We start from the raw sequence: 24,066 nt of genomic DNA, 5'->3' as shown, positions 1-24,066 counted from the left end.
GCTTATAAACAAACAGAAGACTCTTTAAAATCAAAGCACCTATATACCCTGTATTGAGAATAAGTTTAATCTTTTAAGGATTAGTAGACAAAAGCAATGGAGACACACACACACACACACACACACACACACACACACACACACAACTTCTATGACACAATTCCTGTCCCTGAGTCTAACCAATGGGGTTATATACTCGAAATGCAGAGGGGAACTTTCTGCATGTCGGCCTGTGTGAGTTTGAATAATTTTTTCCCCAGTAAGATTTTACTTGTCTTTGTGTTGCTGAAGTTGGAACTCAGGGTCAGACACATGCTTGCACTCTACCACTGAGGTACATCTACAGCCCCATAAGGTTCTGCAATGCTTCAACTCATTCTGTCTTAGGAGAATTTTGTCACTACTCTGAAACTTTTTTTTCTTTTTGCCTGTCGTGGGGCCTGAACTCTGGGCCTCGAGCTCTTCAGCTCAAGGCTAGTGCTCTACCACTTGAGCCACAGCATCACTTCTGGCTTTTTCGGCTTATGTGGTGCTGAGGAATTGAACCCAGGCCCTCATGCATGCAAGGCAAGCACTATACCATTAAGCCACCTTCCCAGCCTCTACTTTGAAACTTTTTGTTAGGTTTTTAAAAAGAGGTAGCCGAGTAAGAACAGCACCAGCACGCACGTGGTATTCAGATAAGGGGTAGGTTTATTCAGTAGACCTGCTTGGACCAGGCAAGGGTGGTACTCCACGTGGCTGGGAAAGGCCTGGGAATGAGAGAGAGCTGGGAAGAGAGGAAAGAGAGAGAAAAGAGCAGAGAGAGGGGTAAGAACAGTAGCACTCACGTGGTATTCAGGTAAGGGGTAGACCTGCTGGGACCAGGCAAGGTTGGCACTCCACGTGGCTGGGAAAGAGAGAGAGCAAGAGAGCAAGAAAAGAGCAGCAAGAGCTAGAAACGAACAGAGAGGGAAAAAAGAGAGGGTCTGGGCCTGGGCTAGCCCTTATGTAGGGTATGGGTGGGGAAAGGTGTGGCCACATCAGATTCAGATGTAACCTCAGCGGATGCAGATGTGACCTCTTCCAGGTGTCCCAGTTGCCTAGGTAACGCAGGTACTGGGTGGAGACTTTGCTGCGAGGAGGGTGGAGTCTGCTCGCCATCCAGGAGCGGACCTTACACTTTTACGTTGGAATTATTGGCTGAAATCCTTTGAAAAGACTTCAAATTGAGGTTACTGTAAAATTTAAAAAAAAAAAAAATCAGTAACATTGCCACAAGTCTGTGGTTTGGGGCGCCACCTGTAGTTTGTTCAAAGACTTGTCACCGGGAAAAATAGCCAGGAAGAAGTTTTTATGCATGCCTGGAAAGCACTTTATTATGTACATATAATTGAAATTAATAATTAAACTGTAAATGGTAGCACATGCTTATAATTCCAGCGCTTGAGAGTTAAGGCAAGAGAGGATCATGAATTCAAAGGTAATCAAAGCTACATAGATTCTGTCTCAATTTTTAAAAATCATTCTAAAATTGCTTTAATGTATACATGAGGAATCGTGTTTTCTTTTAGTATCCGCTAATTAACTGTGAGGTACATAATTTATTTTCTAATAATTAAAAATCCTTGTCTTAGGTAGGCAAGCCATTCTAAGTCACAAATTTTAAAAAGTGTTAAATGACTTAAGAACCTGTAGAATCTTTTGAATGATACATTTAAAAATATTTGGTTTATGTATGCCTTTTCAAAAATATTGACTTATGACTAGACAATTTAAAGGGGGCATTAAAACTTTATGTCATCATATTTATACAGTTGGGGAAAAAAAGTTGTCAGCTATTCAACAAATTTTTATTAATGACCTATTAGGTGCCAGACACTGTTTAAATTCCTGGCCACATACCAGGAAACAAAGTAGGCAAGAAAATTCCCTACCCTCCTCTAGTCCCACCAAAAAAGAAGGAGATCTACAGTGAAGGATCTTACATTCTAGTGATGGAGAAGAAATTAACATGATAAAGTGAATTTACATGATTTGATCATAAGGTTCAAAGTACTACAGGGCAAATGAACCCTGGTGAAGGGAATCAAACTGAGAAAAGGGAGAAGCACAGAGAAAACAAGTGAGAAGAGCATTCCAGGCTGTGAGAACAGCAATACACAGTGTATGGCAACAGTCAGTGTACCAGTAGTCTGTTTTTATAAATAAGGTTTTATTGAAACACAGACATACACATTTATTTGCCTATTTTCTGTGACTACTTCCATGCTTCAACCACAGAGTATAATCATTAAGAAAGAGACAATATGGACCCAAAAGGATAGAGTGTTATGAATTCATGTGTGAGTTTCTGTTAGTAAGTTGCTCATAGTTTCAACGTGAGTTCCATTCCTTTGAATGATGCTGTATCTTTTTAAAACTGGGTTTTTAGCAGTAGCTGTGATAAAATGGAGGAAATGAAAATCAGTGTGAAACAGGAAATACATCTGTCAGAGTGCAATTTGATTCCAAAGTTTAAGAAAAAACAATGGGCATATATATCCCATTATGAGTAAAGTAGAATTTTTTTAAAATTTAAATGTATTATTTTTTAAATGGCTACTGATTACAGCATTGCATCAATATCCTGTGGCTGCTCTACCAATTTTCCAGAAGTTTGCTAGTCAGGAGCTGGTGGCTCATGCCTCTTACTATCATAGCTACTAGGGAGGCCAAGAGCAAAGGTATCACAGTTTGAAATCAGCCTAGGTAGAGAAGTTCAAGAGATCCTGCCTTGAAAATAGTCAGCAAAAACCAGGGCTGGTCTGGGTGCCAGTGGCTCACACCTGTAATCCTAGCTACTCAGGAGGCTGAGATCTGAGGATCACAGTTTAAAGCCAGCCCAGGCAGGAAAGACTGTGAGACTCCTATCTCCAATAAATCACCAGAAAACCGGAAGTGGTGCTGTAGCTCAACTGGTAGAGCACTTGCCTTGAGCTGAAGAGCTGAGGGACAGCACCCAGGCCCAGAGTTCAAGCCCCACAACCGACAAACAACAACAACAACAACAAAAACCAGGGCTGGCAGTGTGATGTACCAGCCAAGGGAGCATGAGGCCCAGAATTCAAACCCCAGTAGACTCTGCCCCTCTCCCCCCAAAAGGATATACACATAGGGATCATACTGCCAACTAGGATAATTTTTCTCAAGATCTTTAATTCAGTCAAGTCTGCAAAGATCCCCTTTTCCAAATAAGATATGGTTTATGGCTTCTAGGTATTGGGACCTGGTTTCTTTGGAAGGCCATTATCCAGCCTACTACAAGCATAAGTCCATAGAAAATTGTTAAAACCTAACTTCTTAATGAATGTGAATGTTACTTATTTCTTTTGACCCAGGAGTAAAAGATCACAGGCTCAGTGAACCTATTAAGTTTGGAAACTATTAGGTTGGAAGGCTATTGGAATAATTCAAGTAGGGAGTGGTGAGGGTTTATACTAGAACAGATATGGAGGAAAGGATTAGAAAGTGGACAGAAAGAGGACAGGTGATGTCTTGTGTATTCAATTGGAGGGAAAGGTGAAAGTCCAATAACTTCAAAAGTTTTTGGCCTGAGCAACTGGAAATACAGAATGACTATTTACTGAAATGAAAAACTGCATATAGAGGATGTTTCTGGAGGAAGCAAAGGACAAAGTGGAGTTTCAGCTTTGTTTAGAAAGATAGATAAGAAAAGGAAAAGGAACACATTTAGGAGTAGGGCTCTCTTCCATATTCTCAATTAGCCCAGCAAGCTTATTATTTCCCAGAGTGACTAGAGGCTCCCTTCTGTATCCCACCTATGATCCTTAAGGTTATTGAGTTTTGACTTATCATTCAAAAAACCAGTTGAGCAAGTACATATACAAGGTATCATGTTAGTCACAGGGGGCTCAAAAAGCCTTGTCAGTCTCATAGTACTTTTTCCGTGTGTGTGTGTGTGTGTGTGTGTGTTTGGTACTGGGGATTTCCAGAGCTTTTGAGCATGCTAGGCAAGTGCTCTACCAATTGAGCTAGATCAATAGCCATTTTCTTTTTGAGAAAGGTTCTTACTACCTTGACCTAGTCTGGTCTGAAACTCATAATCTTCCTGTCTCTGCCTGTTGGGTAGCTGGAATTATGGAAAGGAACTTCACCAGCGTCATGGAAAAATGGAACTCTGCTTCAAGGGGCTGAGAACAGTAAAACTCAAGTTTAAAATAATAGTAGGATTTAAGTAATAGTAGAATAAAAAGTAGGATTTCTGAAAAATAGGTGACTCATTCACTGTTGTGAAAATAGATCAAACGAAAACTCATGAGGAACATTTACCAAACGATAGAGAACAGTGAAAGCCATAGCAAGAGGATGGGGCAAACCACGGCAAGTAAGCACCATACACTACTGGCATCAGCATTTGCACCAAAGCAAATGGCAGACAGGAGGCCTTCAAATTATCACTACATGTCTGCTGGAAGCATGGTGGGCCAGTTTGAAAAGAGCAGATAGAATTGTGGGTGATTTGCTGGGTCCCAAAGTGAGCTTAGTTAATTACCTGTGAGTCCCACACATGTAGCTTCAACTAACCTCTGATTTAAAAAATATTCAGAAAAGCAGGGATCCTGTAGCTTGCACTTGTAATTCTAGCTATTCAGGAGGCTAAAATCCGGAGAATCACTGTTCAAAGCCAGTGCAGGCAAAAAAGTCAGAGGCTATGTCTCTAATTAACCAAGCAAAAAGCCAAGGTAGAGGTGTAGCTCAGGAGATAGAGGGGCAGCTGAACAAGCAAGTTGAGTTCCTGAGTTGAAGTCCCAGTTTCTCTCTCTCTTCCTCTCTCTCTCTCCCTGCCCCACCTTACACACACACAAATGTGTGTAATCATAACTAAGCACTGGTGGCTCACACCAGTAATCCTAGCTACTCAGGAGGCTAAGATCCAGAGACACTCAGTTCAAAGCCAGCCTGTGTAGAAAAAAAATCTATGAGATGTGGCTCAAGTGGTACAGTGCCAGCCTTCACCAAAAAAAGCTAAGTGAGATTGCAAGTCCCTGAGTTCAAACCCAGAATTAGCACACACACACACACACACACACACACACACACACACACACACACACACACACACAATGCAATCATAAAAAGAATAAAGGGCTCTCACATTTTATACAGCACGAACCCTGAATATAGTTTGATAAGTGAAAGAAATCATATATAAAAGGTCATAGATTGTATGTCCCATTGAAATGAAATATCCAAAAAAAGTCAATAATGAGATCAGAGGCTGTCTAAGGGAAATGATTTGCTAAAAAGAAATGCTTTTATTTACTTATTTTTGGTGGGGGGTGTACTAAATGCCACTGAAGCGTAAACTTTGAGATCGTAAATTATATCTCAAGAACTAACTTTTTACATGCAATTGACTAATTATCCGATGACGACCACCCTCCACCCTGTGTCACCCCACTCTATGGCTTTCTTGTCCTCCCACAGTATCCACCGCCCGCTCTCCCCTCTAGCAGCACCTCAAAGCACTTACGCGGTTGCGCACAGGCTTGGAGGGCAACTCACTGCGCAAGCGCGAACGCTGATCTTCATGGCCAAGAATGGACACACCGGAGTTTTCACGTGCTGTTTGGTTGATGGCGAAGGTTGGGGAAGGCGGAACCCACCAGGATGAGCGGAGGAGGACGCGGCGGATCATTTAGTATTTAGATGCTTGATTATGCCCACTCGGAAGCTCCGGACGCTGTGCTGTGAAAGCCAGGTTGGCCAGCCAGGAGGCACTTGTTGTATCTGAGGACTTCAGAGACTCAGGCCTCGCATGGAAGAAGCCTTGAACCTTTGCGTGTAGTGTGATCCTGGCCCACAGCTGAAGCTCACTCGTCAGGTGGAATGGTGATACGGGCTTTGTGTGTTTGAAGGTTAAGTGAGGCAGCTCATCATGCTGCTCGGTGCGTGCGTGTTGAATCAATGTTGATGGATGTTCAGGCCATGTTCTGGGTGGACCTCATGCTGCGTTAGTTCAGTTGGTTAGAACCCACGTTAACCGTTGCCCCCAGGATAACGGTGAACCCTGGCCTCTCCTGTGGTAGATTTCTCATATTATGTTTTCATCTTTACCATTTCTAATCCTAGATAACTCAAACATGGTAGATTTATACTGAACCTTTTAAGTTTGTGTGTGTATGTATCCATGTCAGTACTGGGGCTTGAACTCAGTCCAGGGTGCTCTTCCTTAGATTTTTTTGCTCAAAGTTGATGCTCTACCACTTGAGCCATACTACCACTTCCAGGTTTTTACTGGTTAACTGGAGAAAAGAATCTTGTGCACTTGTCTGCCCAGGCTGGTTTCAAACTTCAGACCTAAGACCTCAGCCTCCTATGTAGCTAGGATTACAGGTGTGAGCTATTGGCATCCAGTTTTGAAAGTGTTTTAGCTGGTGGGTTGTGAGATATAAGGCTATTCTCTATGAGAGATAAAAAAAAAAAGTATCTCAGGCAAACCTAGACGCATCTGCCATTTTTAATATTTTCTGTTTTATTTTCTGAACACCACCTCAGACTTCACATCTTCTGTCATTTTGCCCATTCAAGACCCTTCATGTAAGCTTGTATAGTCTCTCTTCTTTAGCCTTTCTCTCCTGGACAATATTTCTTCCCTTATCTGGTTGTCCAACCTAACTTTCAGTTTCTTTTTTCCAATGTGGCCTCTACTCCTCAGCTCTATCAAACAACAATGAAAATGAAAACCGCAAACAGACCCCTCTCCCACATTAGCAAAATCTTCTTTATTATCTATTAATCAACTGTTATATTTCTTTGCTCAGTTTTTATGAGTTTTTTTTTTATTGTGAGACTTGAATTCTGGACTTGGGCACTGTTCCTGAGTTCTTCAGCTCAAGGCTAGTGCTCTACCACTTGAGCCACAGTGCTGAGTCCGGCTTTTTCTGTTTATGTGATGCTGAGGAATTGAACCCAGAGCCTCATGCATGTAAAACAAGCACTCTACCACGGAGCTACCTTCCCAGCCCAATTTTATTGTTTTAAAAATATAATAGAGCTTTTTCTATCATATCTATGTATCTATATCAATATATCTACATACCTATATATGTCTATATTAGTTTCCATATATGTCTTCATATTTTTGTGGAAAAACATCCAGTAGTCAAAAGCAAAGGAAAAAAACAAAATACAATACAGTGGACAGCAAGTTAATAAATGTAAAAGAATCCTTTTACTCTATACGTTCATATTTCTTTGAGTATCACACATTAAGTTATAAATATGAATGTATCCAGGTATTTTAATTAGTATGCCCATAAACAGAAGCAGCAAAAAATCTATAAAATATTGGTTCTGGAATGTGGCCTAGTGGTAGAGTGCTTGCCTAGCATGCATAAAGGCCTGGGTTCCATTCCTCAGTACCACATAAACAGAAAATGCCAGAGGTGATGCTGTGGCTCAAGTGGTAGAGTGCTGCCTTAAGCAAATGAAACTCAGGGACAGTGACTACACACTGAGTTTAAGCCCCAGGACTGGCAAAAAAAATCTATAAAATATTGTGTAATTTTCATATTCATTCACAAAACCTAGCTTATAACACTTCAGGAAAACATCACCACAAAAGTCTGAAAAATACCACTAGAATCCTAAATTATTATCATCATCATCATCTCTGTGGGGTATAGAACCAAGGCCTTTTATATTTTAAGCATGAACTGTTAATACTGAGCTATAGTCCCAGACACAAACTTCTTTTAACTATATAAAACGGATTGAAAACAGATTAACTATAAAAATGGATTTCAAAATTGTTGTAGATAAATGTAGAACTAGAGATTAACTAGAGATTAATCTTTGCTTTTTATTTTTATAGAAGTCTTTCTTTTTGATTTTTGGGTCTAAAAAGAGTGACATTCAGTAAAGATATCTTGTTTTAGCCAGAAAATTATTGTAAAGATAAAAAGCAGCTTTTAATTTAAAATTACCGCTGATAAAAATTAGAATACTTCTTAACAACAAATCCATGCTGGTTGCTGGTGGCTCCTGCCTGTAATCCTAGCTACTCAAGAGGATTGCAGTTTGAAATCAGTCTGTGAGTCTCTTGCCATCAATTAACCACCAAGACCTGGAAGTGGATCTGTGGTTCAAGTGGTAGAGCACTAGCATAGCCATGAACTAAAAATCTCATCATCAGCACCCCGGCCCTGACTTCAAGCCTCAGTATTGGCACACACAATAAAATCTGTGAACTTTAAAAATCAATAGAACACTGAAAATGCTGTTACCCAATCCTCTGTATAATCCCTTAGTATCTTTATAAGAAGAATCATTTCTGAAATATATGGCTAAAATATTCACATTTTGTCAGATAAGGCTAAGTAGCTAACTTCTGTAACCTTACCTAGTTGGGAAACAGCAAGATTGAGTTTAGACTATTGTAGCCTAAATGTTTGGAAGAACTCATCTCAATCAAATAACCCCATGTAGCTGTGGTCCTAGGTACAAGGGAGGCATAGGTAGAAGGATCATGGTTCAAGACTGGCCTGAACTAAAACTCCAGATCCTATCTGAAAAAAAAAATAGTAGAAACAGAGAGGGCCTGGGGAGTGGCCAGCCATATACTGAGTTCATAATTGGGTTGAAAAAAGAAATTGTCAAGTACTTTTCAGAAATTAACCTTTGCTTTTTATTTTTACAGAAGTCTTTCTTTTTGATTTTTAGGTATAAAGAATAAAACAAACATAGAACCACCACCAACTAAAGGTGACTTCTCTTATACTGCTTTTAATGATACTCTGTTCTACACTTGATTTCACTCTGTGCTGTCTGTGCATTAATTTTAAAATGTTTGGTCCTCTTCAACGTTACATCTAAACTACCTCTCTCCCTCTCCCATCCTCTCTCCCTCTCCCTCCCCCCCTTGAGAATGTTTCCATTCTGTTTATATCTTTGATTCTATCCTATTTTCTCCTCCCACATCTTTTAGCTTTTTTCTTTTTCTTTTTTTTAGGTCCGAGACTCGAACTCAAACTCAATACTTGCTGCTTTTGTTCATTGGCTAGCGCTCTACAAAATGAGCCATACTTTCAACCCCAAATCTTTACTTTTTCTTTACCTCTCCAGTTCCTGTTGAACATTTTTCTTCTAGAATTATCTGTCTACTATTAACCCAGTCATCCATCCTCCCTCCTCCTTTCTTTTTTGTACCTACTTTAGACAGAAAATTGAAACGTGAGTATATTCTTTGAACAGAACTAAATTTGAAATACTACAATAGAAATATTAATGTAAGGAGTGAATGATGTGATCCAGTGTACTTCTCCATGTTTTCTTCTTGAATTCTGGGCTGGGCTGGAGTTGCTCTCTCATTTGTGCCCTCCCCTTTCATCTCCTTCATTGTAGTTATTGTTATTTTGGCGAATCCTGGATTTTGTTTTCTTATAATCATGAATGTTTCTTCCTGCTAACTCCCAGAAGTAGAAGTCTCATTTCAGTGCCCCAATGCTTTGTATAATGGTCTTTGACTATTAGAAGTAAACACTAGAGAGAGACTAGAGTCATAGACTACAGGTTTTCCTTCTTCTAGATGTGGGCAAAGTTCTTTTGCCCATAACTTTCTACCTCTTGCTCCTTGGGCCATGCTGACATCTCATCCACTGGCTCTTTCATATGCAAGATGCATTGAGGATGTTTTCTCTGTTCTTATATATGAAAATCAGCGTGGTAGATACTCTGGTTTCCTCTCCTTCACAAGTGGCCATTAAGGAACCTGGGGCCTCTTGTATTCTCTGCCATAGTTGGGTGCAACATCACAGAAACCATGGAACACAGCAAAAGTGAGGAGATGGAAAAAGGAGCTTCTTGTGTGTTATTTTGTTCTATGAGGAACAATTCAATACACTTTACTTCTCTCTTCTAACAGTTCAAATATTCAGCATTTTGAAACTTCTATGAATTTGCAGCCAGAAGTGGAAAAAACCCTTAATATTTAAGATGTTTTATTTTGACTTGTTATATCTTACATTTATGTCATTCATTAATATATTTGTAGGTGGAGCTTTCAAAGGGTCAGGTGTTTTTTTTGTTTATGTTTTGCTGGTAGTAGGGCTTGAACTCAGGGCCTGTATGTCAGTTTTGTGTACCCATCTTTGTCATGTTTTTTGGAATCTAATGTTGAAACACGTTGCTTTTTTGTGCCTCTAGTGGGGCTTGAATTCAGGCTTGGGAGCTGTTCCTTAGTTTTCTTGCTTAAAGCTGGTACTCTGCTACTTGAGCCACAACTCTATTTCCCTTTTTATTTTTTGGTGATTAATTGTTGACAAGAGTCCCATAGACTTCCTTGCCAGGGCAGCTTCAAACTGCAATAATCAGAGCTGTACCTCCTGAGAAATGAGGATTATGGGCATGAGCCATCTGCATCCAGGAACTTGCTCTTTGGGGAAGTTGTTTTGGGGGTTGGGGGCTGGGAGGCCCTGGGGTGGGGGGATGGCGGCATACAACTGGGGCTTGAACTCAGGGCCTTGCCCTATTGTTGGGCTTTTTTTCTATTGGCCTTCTACCTCTTGAACCACAACTCCACTTTCTAAAAAATTTATTGTTTTAGAGGTGCTATATAGCTGGGTTATATTTACACACATCAGATAAGTACATTTCCTTTCACACAGTGTCATCTTGTTCCCTCTTTCTCTCCCATTCCCTCCCTCCCATCTCCAACCAGGAGCTGCATAGTTCACTTTCATCAATGTCCAGTGTATGCTATCACTGCACTTTTTCACCCTTTTCCCTTGCATTCTGTTCCCTCCCCCAGTCCTTCTACAGATATGAACATGAGTACTTCGTTATAAGGTAAAGAATATAAAGAATAGTCATCAGAAAAAGTAAAAACAAATTAAGAAAAAAGTTCTTTGTTTCTATACCTTTGGAGTTTGTTTCAGTATATATATTATTTCATATACATATGAAGAGGCGTTTGGGTATTGCACCCTTGTGATTCTCTCCTAAGACTATCCTCTTTTGGTATCACTGTATGTATGTAGAATCCTGTGTAATTTGTCATATCCCCAGGGAGAACACATGTCATTTGTCTCTCTGAGCTTGTCTTACCTCACTTAACATGATTTGTTCTAGTTCCATCCATTTCCCTGCAAATGAGATTCTTTTAAAATTTTTTACTATATATTTTTTATTGTAAAGATACAGAGGGGTTATAGTTACATAAGCAAGGTAATGAGTCCATTTCCTATTGAGAATTGTTATCCCCTCCTTTTTTTTCCCCTACCATCCCTTTTCTCCCCACCTCCCCAACTCCTCTCTCCCCCACCCAAAGTTGTAACGTTCGTTTTCAACATAGCATCTTGTGCATCTCATTGTTACAATGGGTCATCCTGTATCCTTATTTCAGCATTTTGTTTTTTCCCTTCCCCTCCTCAAATTAGAAAAATGTATAAACAAGATGCAGGGCACCAGAATAAAATACAGTAATAACATGGGTCACACCACGGGGGAAGAACATACAAACAAAAAAAATCACATAGTACATTATAAAAAATATGGAACGCTTCACAAATTTGTGTGTCATCCTTGCGCAGGGGCCATGCTAATCTCCTCTGTATCGTTCCAATTTTAGTATATGTGCTGCTGAAGTGAGCACTATTTTATTTTTTCTAATGGCTGTATATAATTTTATTGTGTATAGATACCCCATTTTTTGGATCCACTTATCTATTGTGGGGATCAAAGTTGTTTCCCTATCTTGGCTATTGTGAATAGTGTGACAATAAACACGGATATGCATGTATCCTTATCATATTGTAGCTTGTGATGTTCCAGGTAGATGCCAAGGATTGGTATGGCTGGGTTGTAGGGAAAGTCTATGTTTAGTTTTTTGAGGAACTGCCAGACTACAGTTTCACTTTCAATTGGATGTTTTTCTCATGGTGATTATTTTGTAGCATTGTGAACTAACTTGACCTAATGGATCTTGTTAAAAAACATGAAAGGAAAAAGAGTAATGGTGTTTTATTTTGGGATGTTGTACAATTTGAAATGAACTTAATGAATTATAACTCAAGAAATTTTTTAGTGTAATTTACTAATTTTCCAATGATGATGACTTTTCACCCTATGTCTTTCCCTACTCTCTTCTTTTCCTGTATTCCCCCAATACCCATTATCTGCTTTCCCTCCAGTTGGGCCAACCCAACAGTTGGGCATTGGATCTTGCAGTTAGGAAAGAGAAACTTTATGTATGCCCCTGGCTGGGAATGGATGCCTGAAGTTGATGTTTTTTCAGGTTCTTCAGTTACTGCCAATAGTTGGAAATGGCAACATGTACCAAGATTGTGGAAGAAGACATGGATCCTCATTTAGTATTTAGTCCCTTCAGATACTTGATCTTGTCCCTCCATAAGCTTCAGATATTGTGCTCTGAAAGTCAGGTGGAGGCCCTGAAGCTTTGCCTGTAATGTGATCTAACCAACTTTTGAGGCTCACTAATCAAGTGAAGCAGTGCTATTGATCTTGTGTAGTTGGAAGGTTAATTGAAGTAGCACATCTTGTTGCCCTGCAAATGAATGTTGAGTAAATGGTGACTTATGTTCAGACCATGTTCTGGGTTGACCTCGTGTGGGTAAAGTTCTCATGGCCCAGCCAAGTGAACGTCAAACTTTAATCAAATTTGGTTGATGCAGTAACCAGTTAACTGAGCCTTTGCCTCTTCTGAGGTAGACTTTCCTATATTTTGTGTTTACCTTTCCCATTTCTAATCCTATATAACTAAAACCTCTTGGAATTGTATACTGTATCTTACTTCCTAAAGTGTTTGTGTGTATGTTTGTCTGTGTGTATACATATGTATATACACATATATACATACACACATGTATACACACATACTTGTATGTGCATATGTGTGTGCATGACAGTAAAAGGGCTTGAACTCAGGGTGCTCTCCCATAGCTTTTTTGTTAAAGGCTGGTGCTCTATACTTGAACTATAAGCTCTATTTCCAGTTAGGATTATAAGGTGAGCCACCAGCATCCTGATTCCAAAGTGTTGTATCTGATTGTTCACAAGATATAAGGCTATTCTCCATGAGAGATTGCTTTACATTTCTCAGGTCAAACTAGACCTGTCTTCTGCACTTTTTTTGACATTGTCTAACCAAAACAACCCAAAGTTTAGCAATATCTCAAAACACAAATGGCGGCTTTATTAATGATTTATTAATCAATTCCATTACATTCCATTGTTCAGTTTTATTACATTTTTAATATATCAGAATAGTGAATTTCTTCTACAGTTATCTATGTATCTAGATACATTTTTATATGTCCATATTATTGTCTACATCTATCTTCATGTAATTTAGAAAAACATCTGGTACTGAAAGTGGTATGCAGAATTATAAGCGCTCTTACATTGCATAGCCATAGTATCGAGATATTTCCATATCTTTTTCCCTCTGAACAAAAAACTGCAATTTCCCCAAAGCAGTGTATTTGGCAGCATTCTCACGCTCTTGTTGGGCCCGCTTTTTCATGGCTTCACGCTCTGGCCTTTGCTCCTTGGTGATGGGACTTGATACTACTGGCCCAGGAATATAGGCTTTCTTCCATGGAATTGGTTGGCAGCTGAAATCTTGGAGTAGATACTGGTTTTGAGGCTTAGGCATTGACTGGAGCTTGTTCCCCGCAGTTGACACAGGCTTGTGCTGAAGAGAGGTGGCAGATGATGTTTTGTAGGGTTTAGGCCTAGCAACAGCAGATTGAGACACACTAGGCTGGGGAACATTGGTCAGTCCCTGTGTGGTTGTATTGGTTGCAATTGGCTGAGATGTTTTGGTGGAACCTATGAAACTTGTGTTGGCAGTAGCTGGTTGAGATAAGCTGACTGTGGTAGGTTGAGCTGTGTTAGAATGAGGTCGGGCAGGGTAAGGTACAGTGGGTCTCTGGGAGGCCAGAGACTGTGGCTTGTGAGAAACAGGTCGAGCTTGAGGCTTCTCGGGGGTTGGAAAAGGCAAAGGAACCAGCTTGACCTTCCCAGGTGGAGGCAGCTCATCCTGGGTTGGTGATGGACACTGGCTTTCACTTCTATCCCTTTTCTTGACTTGAATGTTTTTAGAGCCTTTACCCTCATGAGGAATATCCAGCCATGATTTCATAGCTGAAAACTTGGTGTCTTGTGTGCTGATTACATTTTTTAAGGATCTGGAGGAAGACAATCCAGTTTTCTTATCATTCTTCTTCCCTAGTGCATGAAAAACCTGAACTGACTCCAACATATGCATACCTAGATTGCTTCGAGGCCTTTTGAAGTTCTCTTGGTTAAGCTCAGGGTGACTTCTGTTGTGTTTCATCTTGGGAATGCTTGTCTTCTCTTCTTTTTTGATTTTGTTCCCTGACTGCTTGGTTTCTTCACATTTGGAGTTGTTTTCCCTGATCCTTTTGGCCTTTTCCTGGCTATGGCGCTTAGTTTTGCTTACCCTGCTGGTTGCAGCTTTTGGAGGTTTGCTGGTAGAATGCTTGGCTGTGTTCACAGAAGCCTTGTCACTGGGTGGGATGGTGCTCATAATCACCTCTTCCTCTAGCAGACATTCTGGGTTTGGGTGCTGAGCTCCACTGACAACCTCGAAGGCTTCATGCTTATTTTGGATTTGATCAGTGGCACTGTTGGTGATACTGGATTTTTCCTGCATCTGTGTCACATTGATGATTCCCTTGTCTTTGTCTTGTATTGTTGTGGAAACTTCTGATTGATCAATATCTGTGAATGAGTTGAGAATCTGGGGAAAGTAAATATCTTCCACCAGTGTTGTAATATCAGTAAGATCATTGCTACACTCAGTTTCCTTTTCAAGTGTGCCTTGGTCCTCAAGGGTCAGGCTACTCTTTTCCAAATTGTCATTTTCACAAGTAGGCTTCTCCTCTTGGCCCAAAGTATCAACAAAGGCCTGAAGCTCACTTATGTCAGGGATTTCTAAAGGAAGTAATGGTGAATCCTGGCTTTCTGTGGAGATCTGGAAGGCATCCAGATTCTTTGTTTGAGTTTCATCCAAATGGTTATTCTCTGTTTGTTCCTGGCTTGGTGCTGGAGGCAAGGCCAAGATATTAGGAGAGCTCTGGACTGGAGGTATTGCTGAGATGTCCCCAAGCTCAGGTAGGAGGTTGCTCTCAATTATTTTATCATTTATGCTACAGAAGGATTTGGGTTTTTCTGGAATTTCTGGCAGACAGAATGTCTGACTTTGAGGATGCAGTCTTAGGGAAGTGTCCATTCCAAGGGAAATTTCCATCACTACAAAGAAATGAAGGAATAAATCAGTCCCCCATTATTGAGATGCTACGTCTACATACCAACAAAATGAAAGGGGAACCTGCCAACACTAGGCACAGCATTTCTAGTAGGTTGTCCTAAGAATCATGGACAGGACTATGAATTGGAAGATAGATGATGAACACTCTAGTTGTAATATTAGATGCCATTGTTTATTATTTTGTTTTTATTTTATAGGAGTTTTGTAAATGGAATAAAAGTGGAAGTGGCTTAAAAATATGAAAGGATTTGGACTTGGATTGTAGCTTAGTGGTAGAGCACTGCTTCTTACATTCTTGGCTCTTGGTTCAGACCCAGGCACAACAAATAAGCAAGTATATAAATCCTCCTGTTCTCATAGAGGAATGAGGAAGGTCAATTTTTACCACTCTCCTGAGTATAACATGTCTCATGTCTCACCATGAGCTTGGAGTGAGAAAAAGGGAAGGTCTTGTGACTTTTGTGTGAGTTTCTGTGTGTGTGTGTGTGTGTGTGTGTGTGTGTGTGTGTGCACCTGTGAGCACTAGTAACTAGTATTAGAGCTTGAACTCAGAGCCTTTTTGTTCTTGTTTGTTTGTTTTTTTGCTTATGGCTGGCCCACTCCCCACTTCAGCTAGACTTTCTACATTCAAACATTATTTGTGTTGGCTTTGAACCTCAATCCTTAGATCATAGCCTCATGAGTATCTAGGCTATAGGCATGAGCCACTGGTGCCCAAAGAAGAGTTTTTGCTCATGAAATACATAACAGGACATATTCTAAGCCTGTTTTGTTTTTAAGATAAGATCTCTGAACACAAGAAATTAGGAAAAATTTAACCATTATTACCACAAGAAATTTAATGTATTTACCAAAGAAAACAAAGAACCAGACTGCAGCAGTGGATTACTTATAATGTAATGGATTTTGAGGAGAGTGATAAAAAGCAAGGCCTGAGTATGTTTTGTGGGTCATCTAAGTGCAGTGCAGATGAGGGTCACACTATTTCATATTTCCTTCCTTCCTTTGTTGCCTTCCTTCCTTCCTTCATTTATGGCAGTACTGAGGTTTAAACTCAGGTCAGTGCTCTACCATTTGAGCCATGTCCTCAGCCCTGTCTGCCCTATGTAGAGTCAAAAACTGGAGAGACCTGAGAGAGGGTGGTGGTTAAGGCTCAGGACTTAAGACTTTGCCTCTCTGTGAGGTCATCACAACTCAGCTACAGAAGTGACCCTCATTTGAAGGCTAATCCAGTTGATTTTTGCTGTCTATACTTACCTTGATAATTTGCTTCTGTGACGGGCTGAGCAGACACAGAGTAGTAGATTCCAGAGGTGGAGGCTGGTGGTAGGACATTTGTGGGCTGAACCTCTTTGAGCACCATCACTATTTCTGGCTGGGGGGCAGAGGCCCTACTCTCTGTGTATGACATCGAGCCATATGACTGCAGATAGGGACCAAGTTCTCCAGATAATAGAGGCCCCAGTGTGTTTTGATCATAGAAATAGGCCTGGTTTCCTTCTTGGTAGGGAAGGGGCAGGCTATGTCCTTGATTTGGAATCTGAGATGGTGTTGCCTGAACAAGGCTGGTAGACAGTGATGGATAGAGAGGGACTATGGCATTGGCATCTGCAGTTTTAGCATACTGGGATGTCATTGTCATTGAAGACACTGCTGTGCCCTGGTCAATGAGAGTCATAGTGAAGTCTCCAAGTTCAGAGGACTTCTTCTCATTGTTTCCTGTGGTATCCTGTTCAAAAACACTGGGACAGGAGGAAGCTGAAGTGGACATGTAGCTCTGGCCAGTAACCCCTGACAACATTGTGCTAGAATGTTGGTAAAGGTAGGCACTACCCGTGAGTGGCTGAAAAGAGGTGCCAGCAGTTGATGGAGCTAGCCATGCTGAAGTGACAGCTGGAGCCGAAATTCTTGAGAAGTTGCGGACACTTCCTGTTATAGAAGTGGCATCGCTTACCACAGGAAGAGAGAGCTGCAGCGAGTTTGCAGCCCCAAGTAAAGATGGATTATAGAAATTATCTGTAAGAAGCAAGAGGGTGGTGGAAAAACTGGGTGAGATTGATAAACTCTCACTGTATTTGAGAAACAGTATATTAGAATGTGGCTATGAGCAGGACCCTCTGATACCATAACTACTGACATATCAGCAAACAATTTAGAAGGATTATAAGTGCTGGAACCATTTGGTATTCTTCTGATGAACTTTCCCAAACTGGGCAACTGCAGATGCTAAGTTGTCTGGTTCCTATGCTGTTGCCTGGGCTAGAAGCAGGCTGCTCCTCATACTAAGTCATAACTATGTCTTAGCATGGAAACATTTTAGAACTAGGATATCCTTAGAGAACTTGTAACATCTCCATTACAGAAGTGAGGAAACTGAGTGTCAGAGGTCAATCTGACTGGTTCACGTACTTCCATTGTGTTAATATCAGCCTACAGAGCCTGAATTCCTTGCTAGAACTCTGTGCTGTGAACAAACACCAGAAACTGGGAAACAGAAACTTTCCTGTAGGCCAATTTATGTTGCTCATTCAAAAACAGTGCTATTATTTTTGTCTTTGCTGTCTCACCTTGTGCAGGTCATGTGCCATTTTGTAGAGTTCACGTAAAACACAGAGCAGGGTATTTTTTTTTTTTACCTTCTTCTGGTCTGACTTCTAATCTGGAGTCACAAAGACCTCTTGAGTGTTTGTCAAGAAACCTTTTTGGAAGGAAAATGCTAATCTCCCTGAGCTTCTGGTTGCTCATCAATAATTATAATAATAATTTGTAATCAATCTTTTATGAATAAAAGTGTCAGATTGTATATGATATGTGAGAAGATATAAAGTTCTAACAAATTAGATAAAAGTAAAAATATATAGAAATAAAAAATAAAGATATTAATTAGATTCATATTAGGCATGAAATAATAGCAGATTTAGTAAGAAATGAAGTTCTGTATTGATATATGCAATATCATGGAAGTAAACATTACCATTTTCTTTTATTTTTTTTTGGGTCCAGTCATGGGGCCTGAACTCTGGGCCTGGGCGCTGTCCCTCAGCTCTTCAGTTCAAGGCTAGCGCTCTACCACTTGAGCCACAGCGCCACTTCCGGCTTTTTTTTTCTTTTTGCTTATGTGGTGCTGAGGAATCGAACCCAGGGCCTCAGGCAGACAAGGCCAGCGCTCTACCACTGAGCCACCTTCCCAGCCCCATCATTTTCATTTTGTAAATAATATGTCAAAAAACAGAATCCAAGTAGAAGGTGATTATGAGCTTTAAAAGTTTGGGACAAGTTCCCGAAATTTGCCCAGGCTGGCATCAAACTTGTAATGTTCCTCCTACCTTAGGCTCCTGAGATGTTGGAATTATAGGCATGTACAACATTACTAGTCTTGTTTTTCAATGAATTTCTACTCAGTTCATAGAGAAAGGAAAACGTTATCAGTAGAAAGTATATAAAGAGAAACAAAATAAAGTGAATGTGAACAGTTAATGGGCCACAACTTATGTAGACCAATATTTCCATGAAAATGAGTACATCTGTAATCCTAGCACATGGGATGCTGAGGTTGGAGGATCACTTGAGTTCAGATGTTTTTAGCCAGCTTGGGCAACAGTATAAAAACAAAATTCTAAATCAGCCAAATGATATTTCAAAGGGTCTAGTGAACAGCAGAGCAATAAAAATAAGAATCTCCTTATTGTACTAACACATATTTCTCTGAATATTGCACATCAAGTAATATATGTATATATATACATAAATTACATTATTTAGGTATACCAACTATTATAGCCATGAGCAAAATGACTTTAAAAAGATTGTAAGGGGCTGGGAAGGTAGCTCAGTGGTAGAGCGCTTGCCTTGCATGCATGAGGCCCTGAGTTCAATTCGTTAGCACCACATAAGCAGAAGAAAAAAAAAGCTGGAAGTGGTGCTGCTGTGGTTCAAGTGGCAGAGCGCTAGCCTTGAGCTGAAGAGCTGAGGGACAGAGCCCAGGCCCAGAGTTCAGGTCCCACGACCGTACCCCCCCCTCCCCAAAAATGGTTGTAAAAATTTTCCTATTTATCCTCAGAAAGTAGCTTATAATCATCTTCAACATAGGAAAAAATCACCCACAAAGTCTGAAAAACAATCACCATTAGACTAAAAACAGCTTTATAATTAAAAACAACTTTATAATACTAGTTTATTAAAAACAGCTTTATAATATTAACAAACATAATTGTTACTACCTGTGCTAGGGATTGAACAAGGGCCATGTATATAGTAAGCACAAACTCTGACACAGAGCTATGTTCCAGCGCCAAACAATTTCTTTAAAATATAGAAAACCCTAACAGATTCTAAAGAGTTTTAGATAAATGTGGAAATAGAGATGTGCAGATTAACTTTTCCTTTTTATTCTTGTTTATCTTCATGATAATAATAAAAAAATAATAGCAAATCATAATAATGAAATTAAAAAGGAAGGACCCTCTTCCTCTAATCACTGTTTTTTTCTTTTTTTTTATTGTAAAGATACTATACAGAGGGTTACAGTTACATGAGTAAGGTAATGAGTACACTTCCTATTGAGCATTGTTACCCCCTCCATTGTTTTCCCGCTATTATCCCTTCCCTCCCTACCTTCCCCGAGGTTCTTTTTTTTTTTTTTATTGTGATTAAGTGATTACATAATTTCCCGAATTTCACAGTTCCTTTTTATTCTTAAAATGGTCTTTCTTGTTGATTTTTGGGTCAAAAAAACTTAGTAACTTTCAGTAAATATTGTTTTAGCCAGAAATTTATTGTAAAGATAAAAAAGTAACTCTTATTTTAAAACTACTTGTGATGAAAAGCAGGATACTTCATTAAAAATCTATATATTTAATAAATCAGAATGAAATAGAACTTTGAAAATGCTCTTCCATAGCTCTATGCATAACCCTTTCCCTTAGTATCTTTATCAGCAAAATCATATTTAAAATATATGACTACAACGTTTATATTCAAAACTGTTATGAGTGGGCTGGGAAGGTGGCTCAGTGGTAGAGTGCTTGCCTTGCATACATGAGGCCCTGGGTTCGATTCCTTAGCACCACATAAGTAGAAAAAGCCGGAAGTGGCCCTGTGGCTCAAGTGGTAGAGCACTAGCCTTGAGCTGAAGAGCTGATGGGTAGTGCCTAGGCCCAGAGTTCAGGCCCCACTATCAACAAAAACAAAAACAAAAACAAAAAACCCCCCCCAAAACTGTTATGACTGGGCTCAGTGGCTCACCATTGTAATCCAAGCTACTTGGGAAGTAGAGAGCAGGATTGTGATTTGAGGCCATCCCAGACAAACTGCTAGTGTTACCTCACCTCCACAAACTCAAGCCAATTTAGTGGTCATGCCTATGGGCCAATTCAAGGGAGGCACAGGTAAGAGGATAACAGAGGGATGTCCTGAGCAAAATCTGAGGACTAGCCTGCGTTTGTGCCATGTCCTGAGTTCAAATCCCAGTACTGCCTAAAAAAGGCTGTTTCGCATTATCTGTATTCAGAGTCAATAAACTATAACCAACTAAAGGTGACTTATCTGAAACTGCTTTTAATGATACACTGTTGTACCCTTATTTTTCTTTCTAGTCCAGTAATCTAAGCTTTTGCTAACACTTACAATTCTGCCTTCCTCTGAGTAAATAACACTCTATCTTTCTGTGTGTTGATTTAACAATCTTTGATTCCCTTCAACATTCTGTTCTAAACCACCTTTCTTTTACTGAGATTATCTTCATGCTGCATCTCCTTGAGTTTTTTTCTGTTTTGTCCTCTCTCATTTTATTGTTTCTTCCCCTCTCTGACCTATGCTTACTATAAACAATCTCAAACTTCCCCCTAGAATGTCTGTTAGCCCTGTCATCCCTCCTATTTCTTATCTAGTTTAGACAGAAAACTAAAAAGCACATACATATTACTTTTATAACATTACTATATTTGAAATACTGAGGTGGAAATACTTAGTGGAATGAGACTATGATGGCATGTAGTTTTCTACACCATCTATGTTTTGTTCTCAGTTAATGTGGTTAAAATAGACACTCTGAAGAAGTTTTGGTGGCTTCATTCTCTGAACGCACATACCCTTTAAGACTCAGTATTAGAAAAGGAATGGAACAGAGGATGGACAGTCCATTATCCTCATGTAGTAGATGAAGCAGCAGATTTTGTCAGAGTTTTAGCTATCTGGTTAAGTCACATATCTAGTAAATATCTCAGCCAAAATGGAATGTTGGTCTCCAGATTTCTAGTTCAATACTTCCTCTAATTATTTGAGGATAATTTTGATCCTACTACAAAATGTAAGGGGCAGAGTTATCTAAAAGAAAATCTTAAGAAGTTTTCTTCTTACCTGATGTGGTGAGAGAAGAGGTAACATCAATTGGAGATACAATGGATGAGGAGATGACACTGGATGATGTGTGGGTAGCTGAAGCTAAGGAGCGCATATGACCAGTAAGAAGCTCAGTGGATGCTGCCCACTGGCCACTGGTCACTTGCGATGATCCAAGTTTATTTACAGACAACTCCATTGGAACATCAAGATTCTAATAGTTGATGATAAGTTTGGTGGGTAATGATGTCATAAAGTAAGGCAGTTTACAGGTATGAAGCAGCCAATTGCAAGATCAGATTCTGAACCAGAAAACGGGATTGGGTAGAGACAGGCTCCTAAATGCTTGAAGTCTACGGGACTGAGATCCTGCAAGACAGACATGTTATCTGCTTTCTTCTAGGCTCTTTATGTTGGGGGCATCATCTCAATATTGCTTACCAATGTTCATTAATAAAGTTATAATTTCCCATTATATTTCATATCATAAAAGTGTATATTATAATGATAAATTGCATATAGAGTTAATGTTCTTGGGGAAAAAAGAGCTATTGAGTTTGAACAACAATAGATGTTCTGAAATCATTTTAGTTGACCTAATTAGGAAACTTAGTAGAACCTTCAAATATCAAAAGAAGACTAACAAGAACTCTTGCTTACTTGCTTGAAGAGTAGGATGATGTTAGTTGAGAGCACCTTGTAGGGAACTGTCATACAGGTCATTTCTCTTTTAGCTCCTTCTCCTTGAATCCTATCTGCCTTGCACTTGGTTCATCCGGGGCAGGTTGCACTTGCATCTCTCTTCTGGCCGTCGCTTTCTTCTTCCTTCCTGTCTTTCTTCTTCCTTCCTGTCTTCTTCCTGTCTTCTTCTTCTTCTTCTTCTTCTTCTTCTTCTTCTTCTTCTTCTTCTTCTTCTTCTTCTTCTTCTTCTTCTTCTTCTTCTTCTTCTTCTTCTTCTTCTTCTTCTTCTTCTTCTTCTTCTTCTTCTTCTTCTTCTTCTTCTTCTTCTTCTTCTTCTTCTTCTTCTTCTTCTTCTCCTTCTTCTTCTTCTTCTTCTTCTTCTCCTTCTTCTCCTTCTTCTCCTTCTTCTCCTTCTTCTCCTCCTCCTCCTCCTCCTCCTCCTCCTCCTCCTCCTCCTCCTCCTCCTCCTCCTCCTCCTCCTCCTCCTCCTCCTCCTCCTTCTCCTTCTTCTCCTTCATCTTCTCCTTCATCTTCTCCTTCTTCTCCTTCTTCTTTGCAGGTTGTCAAGTTGTTAACATCTTTCTTTTTCATACTGACCTTTTAATTTTTATTTGTTTGTTTGTTTATTGGGTGTGTGCCAGCCCTGAGGCTAGAACTGAGGGCTAGGCTCTGTCCTTGAGCTTTGTTGCTCATGGATAGTGCTCTACTTGAACCACAGCATTATTTCCAGCTTTTTGGTGATTAGATAGAGAAAAGTGCTAGAGACTTTCCTGCCTGGGCTGGCTTCAAACTGCTATTTTCTGATCTCAGCCTCCTGAGTATAGGATTACAAGGGTGAGCTACCAGCTCCTGGCCTGACCTTTTTAAATTAGGGGGAAATTTTTCAGAATTGAAAATGTTTGTTGATTTAAGATTGGTTGGAATATGACTCTCCTGAAAATATTAAAGCTAGTGTTCTTTTTGCCCCTTCATTTACTCATTTCTTTAATAACTAACTTTTTCTAACAGTTTATCCTGTTGTAAAATCATTGTAAAGATTACTAGCTGTGAGTATGAGATACATTCAAAATGATAAACTAGCCAGGTGCTGGTGGCTCAATCCTGTAACCCAGCTCTTCAAGAGGCATAATTTCTGAGAATCATGGTTTGAAACCAGCCCAGGAGGAAAGTCCATGACAGTCTTATCTCCAAATTAATTAAGCAGCAAAAAGGCAGAAGTAAATTTGTGGCTCAGATTGTTGGGTACTAGCCATGAGTGAAAAAGCAAAGGGAGAGCACCCAGGCCCTGAGTTCAGTCCAGCTTCTGGCACACACACACACACACACACACACACACACACACACACACACACACACACACACACACACACACACACACCTACACAAAGCAAAAACCGTATGAAGAGTAAGGACGGTTTCTTTCTGGGAATGAATTATTATGGCTCTGTCTTGTGTACTTTGAAATGATGGATTTAATGAAGTATATGTCAAGAAATGAGTTTAACAAAGGAGGAGGCTGCAATGCTTGGTAAGAAATGTATGCATTATCCTGCCCATGTAATTGTAGCCCCTCTATACAGTATGTTCTCAAATAAAATAAAATAATATTAATAAAAAAATGAGTTTAAAAACGCAATCTACTTCCCAGGATGAAACTCCACCCTGTCTCCTACTGTATACTCCTTTCCTGTTCTCCATTCGCCACCACCCACTCTCCCTCCAGCTGTGCCTCCGGTCACCCTGCAGTT

General features: G+C 39.9%; 2 protein-coding genes and 1 non-coding gene across 5 annotated transcripts in view; all 3 read right to left on the bottom strand.

Moving 5' to 3' along the window:
• Positions 1-5,979, bottom strand: part of Stambp (STAM binding protein) — a 37,912-nt gene extending 31,933 nt beyond the window's left edge. Inside the window, exon 1 of one of the 3 annotated variants that reach the window (XM_069989001.1) lies at positions 5,516-5,979. In XM_069989001.1, coding sequence (XP_069845102.1) covers positions 5,516-5,680 — 165 coding nt within the window. In that variant the 5' untranslated portion in view covers positions 5,681-5,979. The remainder of the gene's footprint in view (positions 1-5,515) is intronic. The other 2 variants (XM_069989006.1, XM_069989003.1) reach the window with 2 other exon arrangements.
• Positions 5,980-11,528: 5,549 nt separating this feature from the next.
• On the bottom strand, positions 11,529-11,635 carry LOC138804722 (U6 spliceosomal RNA). The gene has a single exon (XR_011365320.1). It is a non-coding gene; the product is annotated as a U6 spliceosomal RNA (small nuclear RNA).
• A 1,600-nt stretch (positions 11,636-13,235) lies between these two features.
• On the bottom strand, positions 13,236-21,809 carry LOC138804564 (uncharacterized protein C2orf78-like). The gene is made up of 3 exons (XM_069988889.1): positions 21,656-21,809; positions 16,556-17,314; positions 13,236-15,279 (listed from the first exon to the last, which is right to left on the bottom strand). Exons 1-3 carry the CDS (start codon positions 21,750-21,752, stop codon positions 13,400-13,402), a joined length of 2,736 nt encoding a protein of 911 aa, XP_069844990.1. The 5' UTR covers positions 21,753-21,809; the 3' UTR covers positions 13,236-13,399.
• Between the last annotated feature and the right edge of the window lie 2,257 nt (positions 21,810-24,066).

This window comes from Dipodomys merriami, unplaced genomic scaffold (assembly GCF_024711535.1).
Source record: "Dipodomys merriami isolate MVZ:Mamm:240054 unplaced genomic scaffold, mDipMer1.0.p SCAF_37, whole genome shotgun sequence".
Classification (NCBI taxonomy): domain Eukaryota; kingdom Metazoa; phylum Chordata; class Mammalia; order Rodentia; family Heteromyidae; genus Dipodomys; species Dipodomys merriami.
Note: the sequence above shows the minus strand (reverse complement) of the source record. Positions and strands in the feature narration are given on the sequence as shown.

Excerpts from the sequence above, each read along its gene's own strand:
- LOC138804564 (XM_069988889.1), bottom strand. The coding sequence starts at position 21,752 with ATGCGCTCCTTAGCTTCAGCTACCCACACATCATCCAGTGTCATCTCC. Across the intron at positions 17,315-21,655 it reads CTCTTCTCTCACCACATCAG|ATAATTTCTATAATCCATCT; the intron begins GTAAGAAGAAAA and ends TGCTTCTTACAG. Across the intron at positions 15,280-16,555 it reads CACAGAAGCAAATTATCAAG|TGATGGAAATTTCCCTTGGA; the intron begins GTAAGTATAGAC and ends ATTTCTTTGTAG.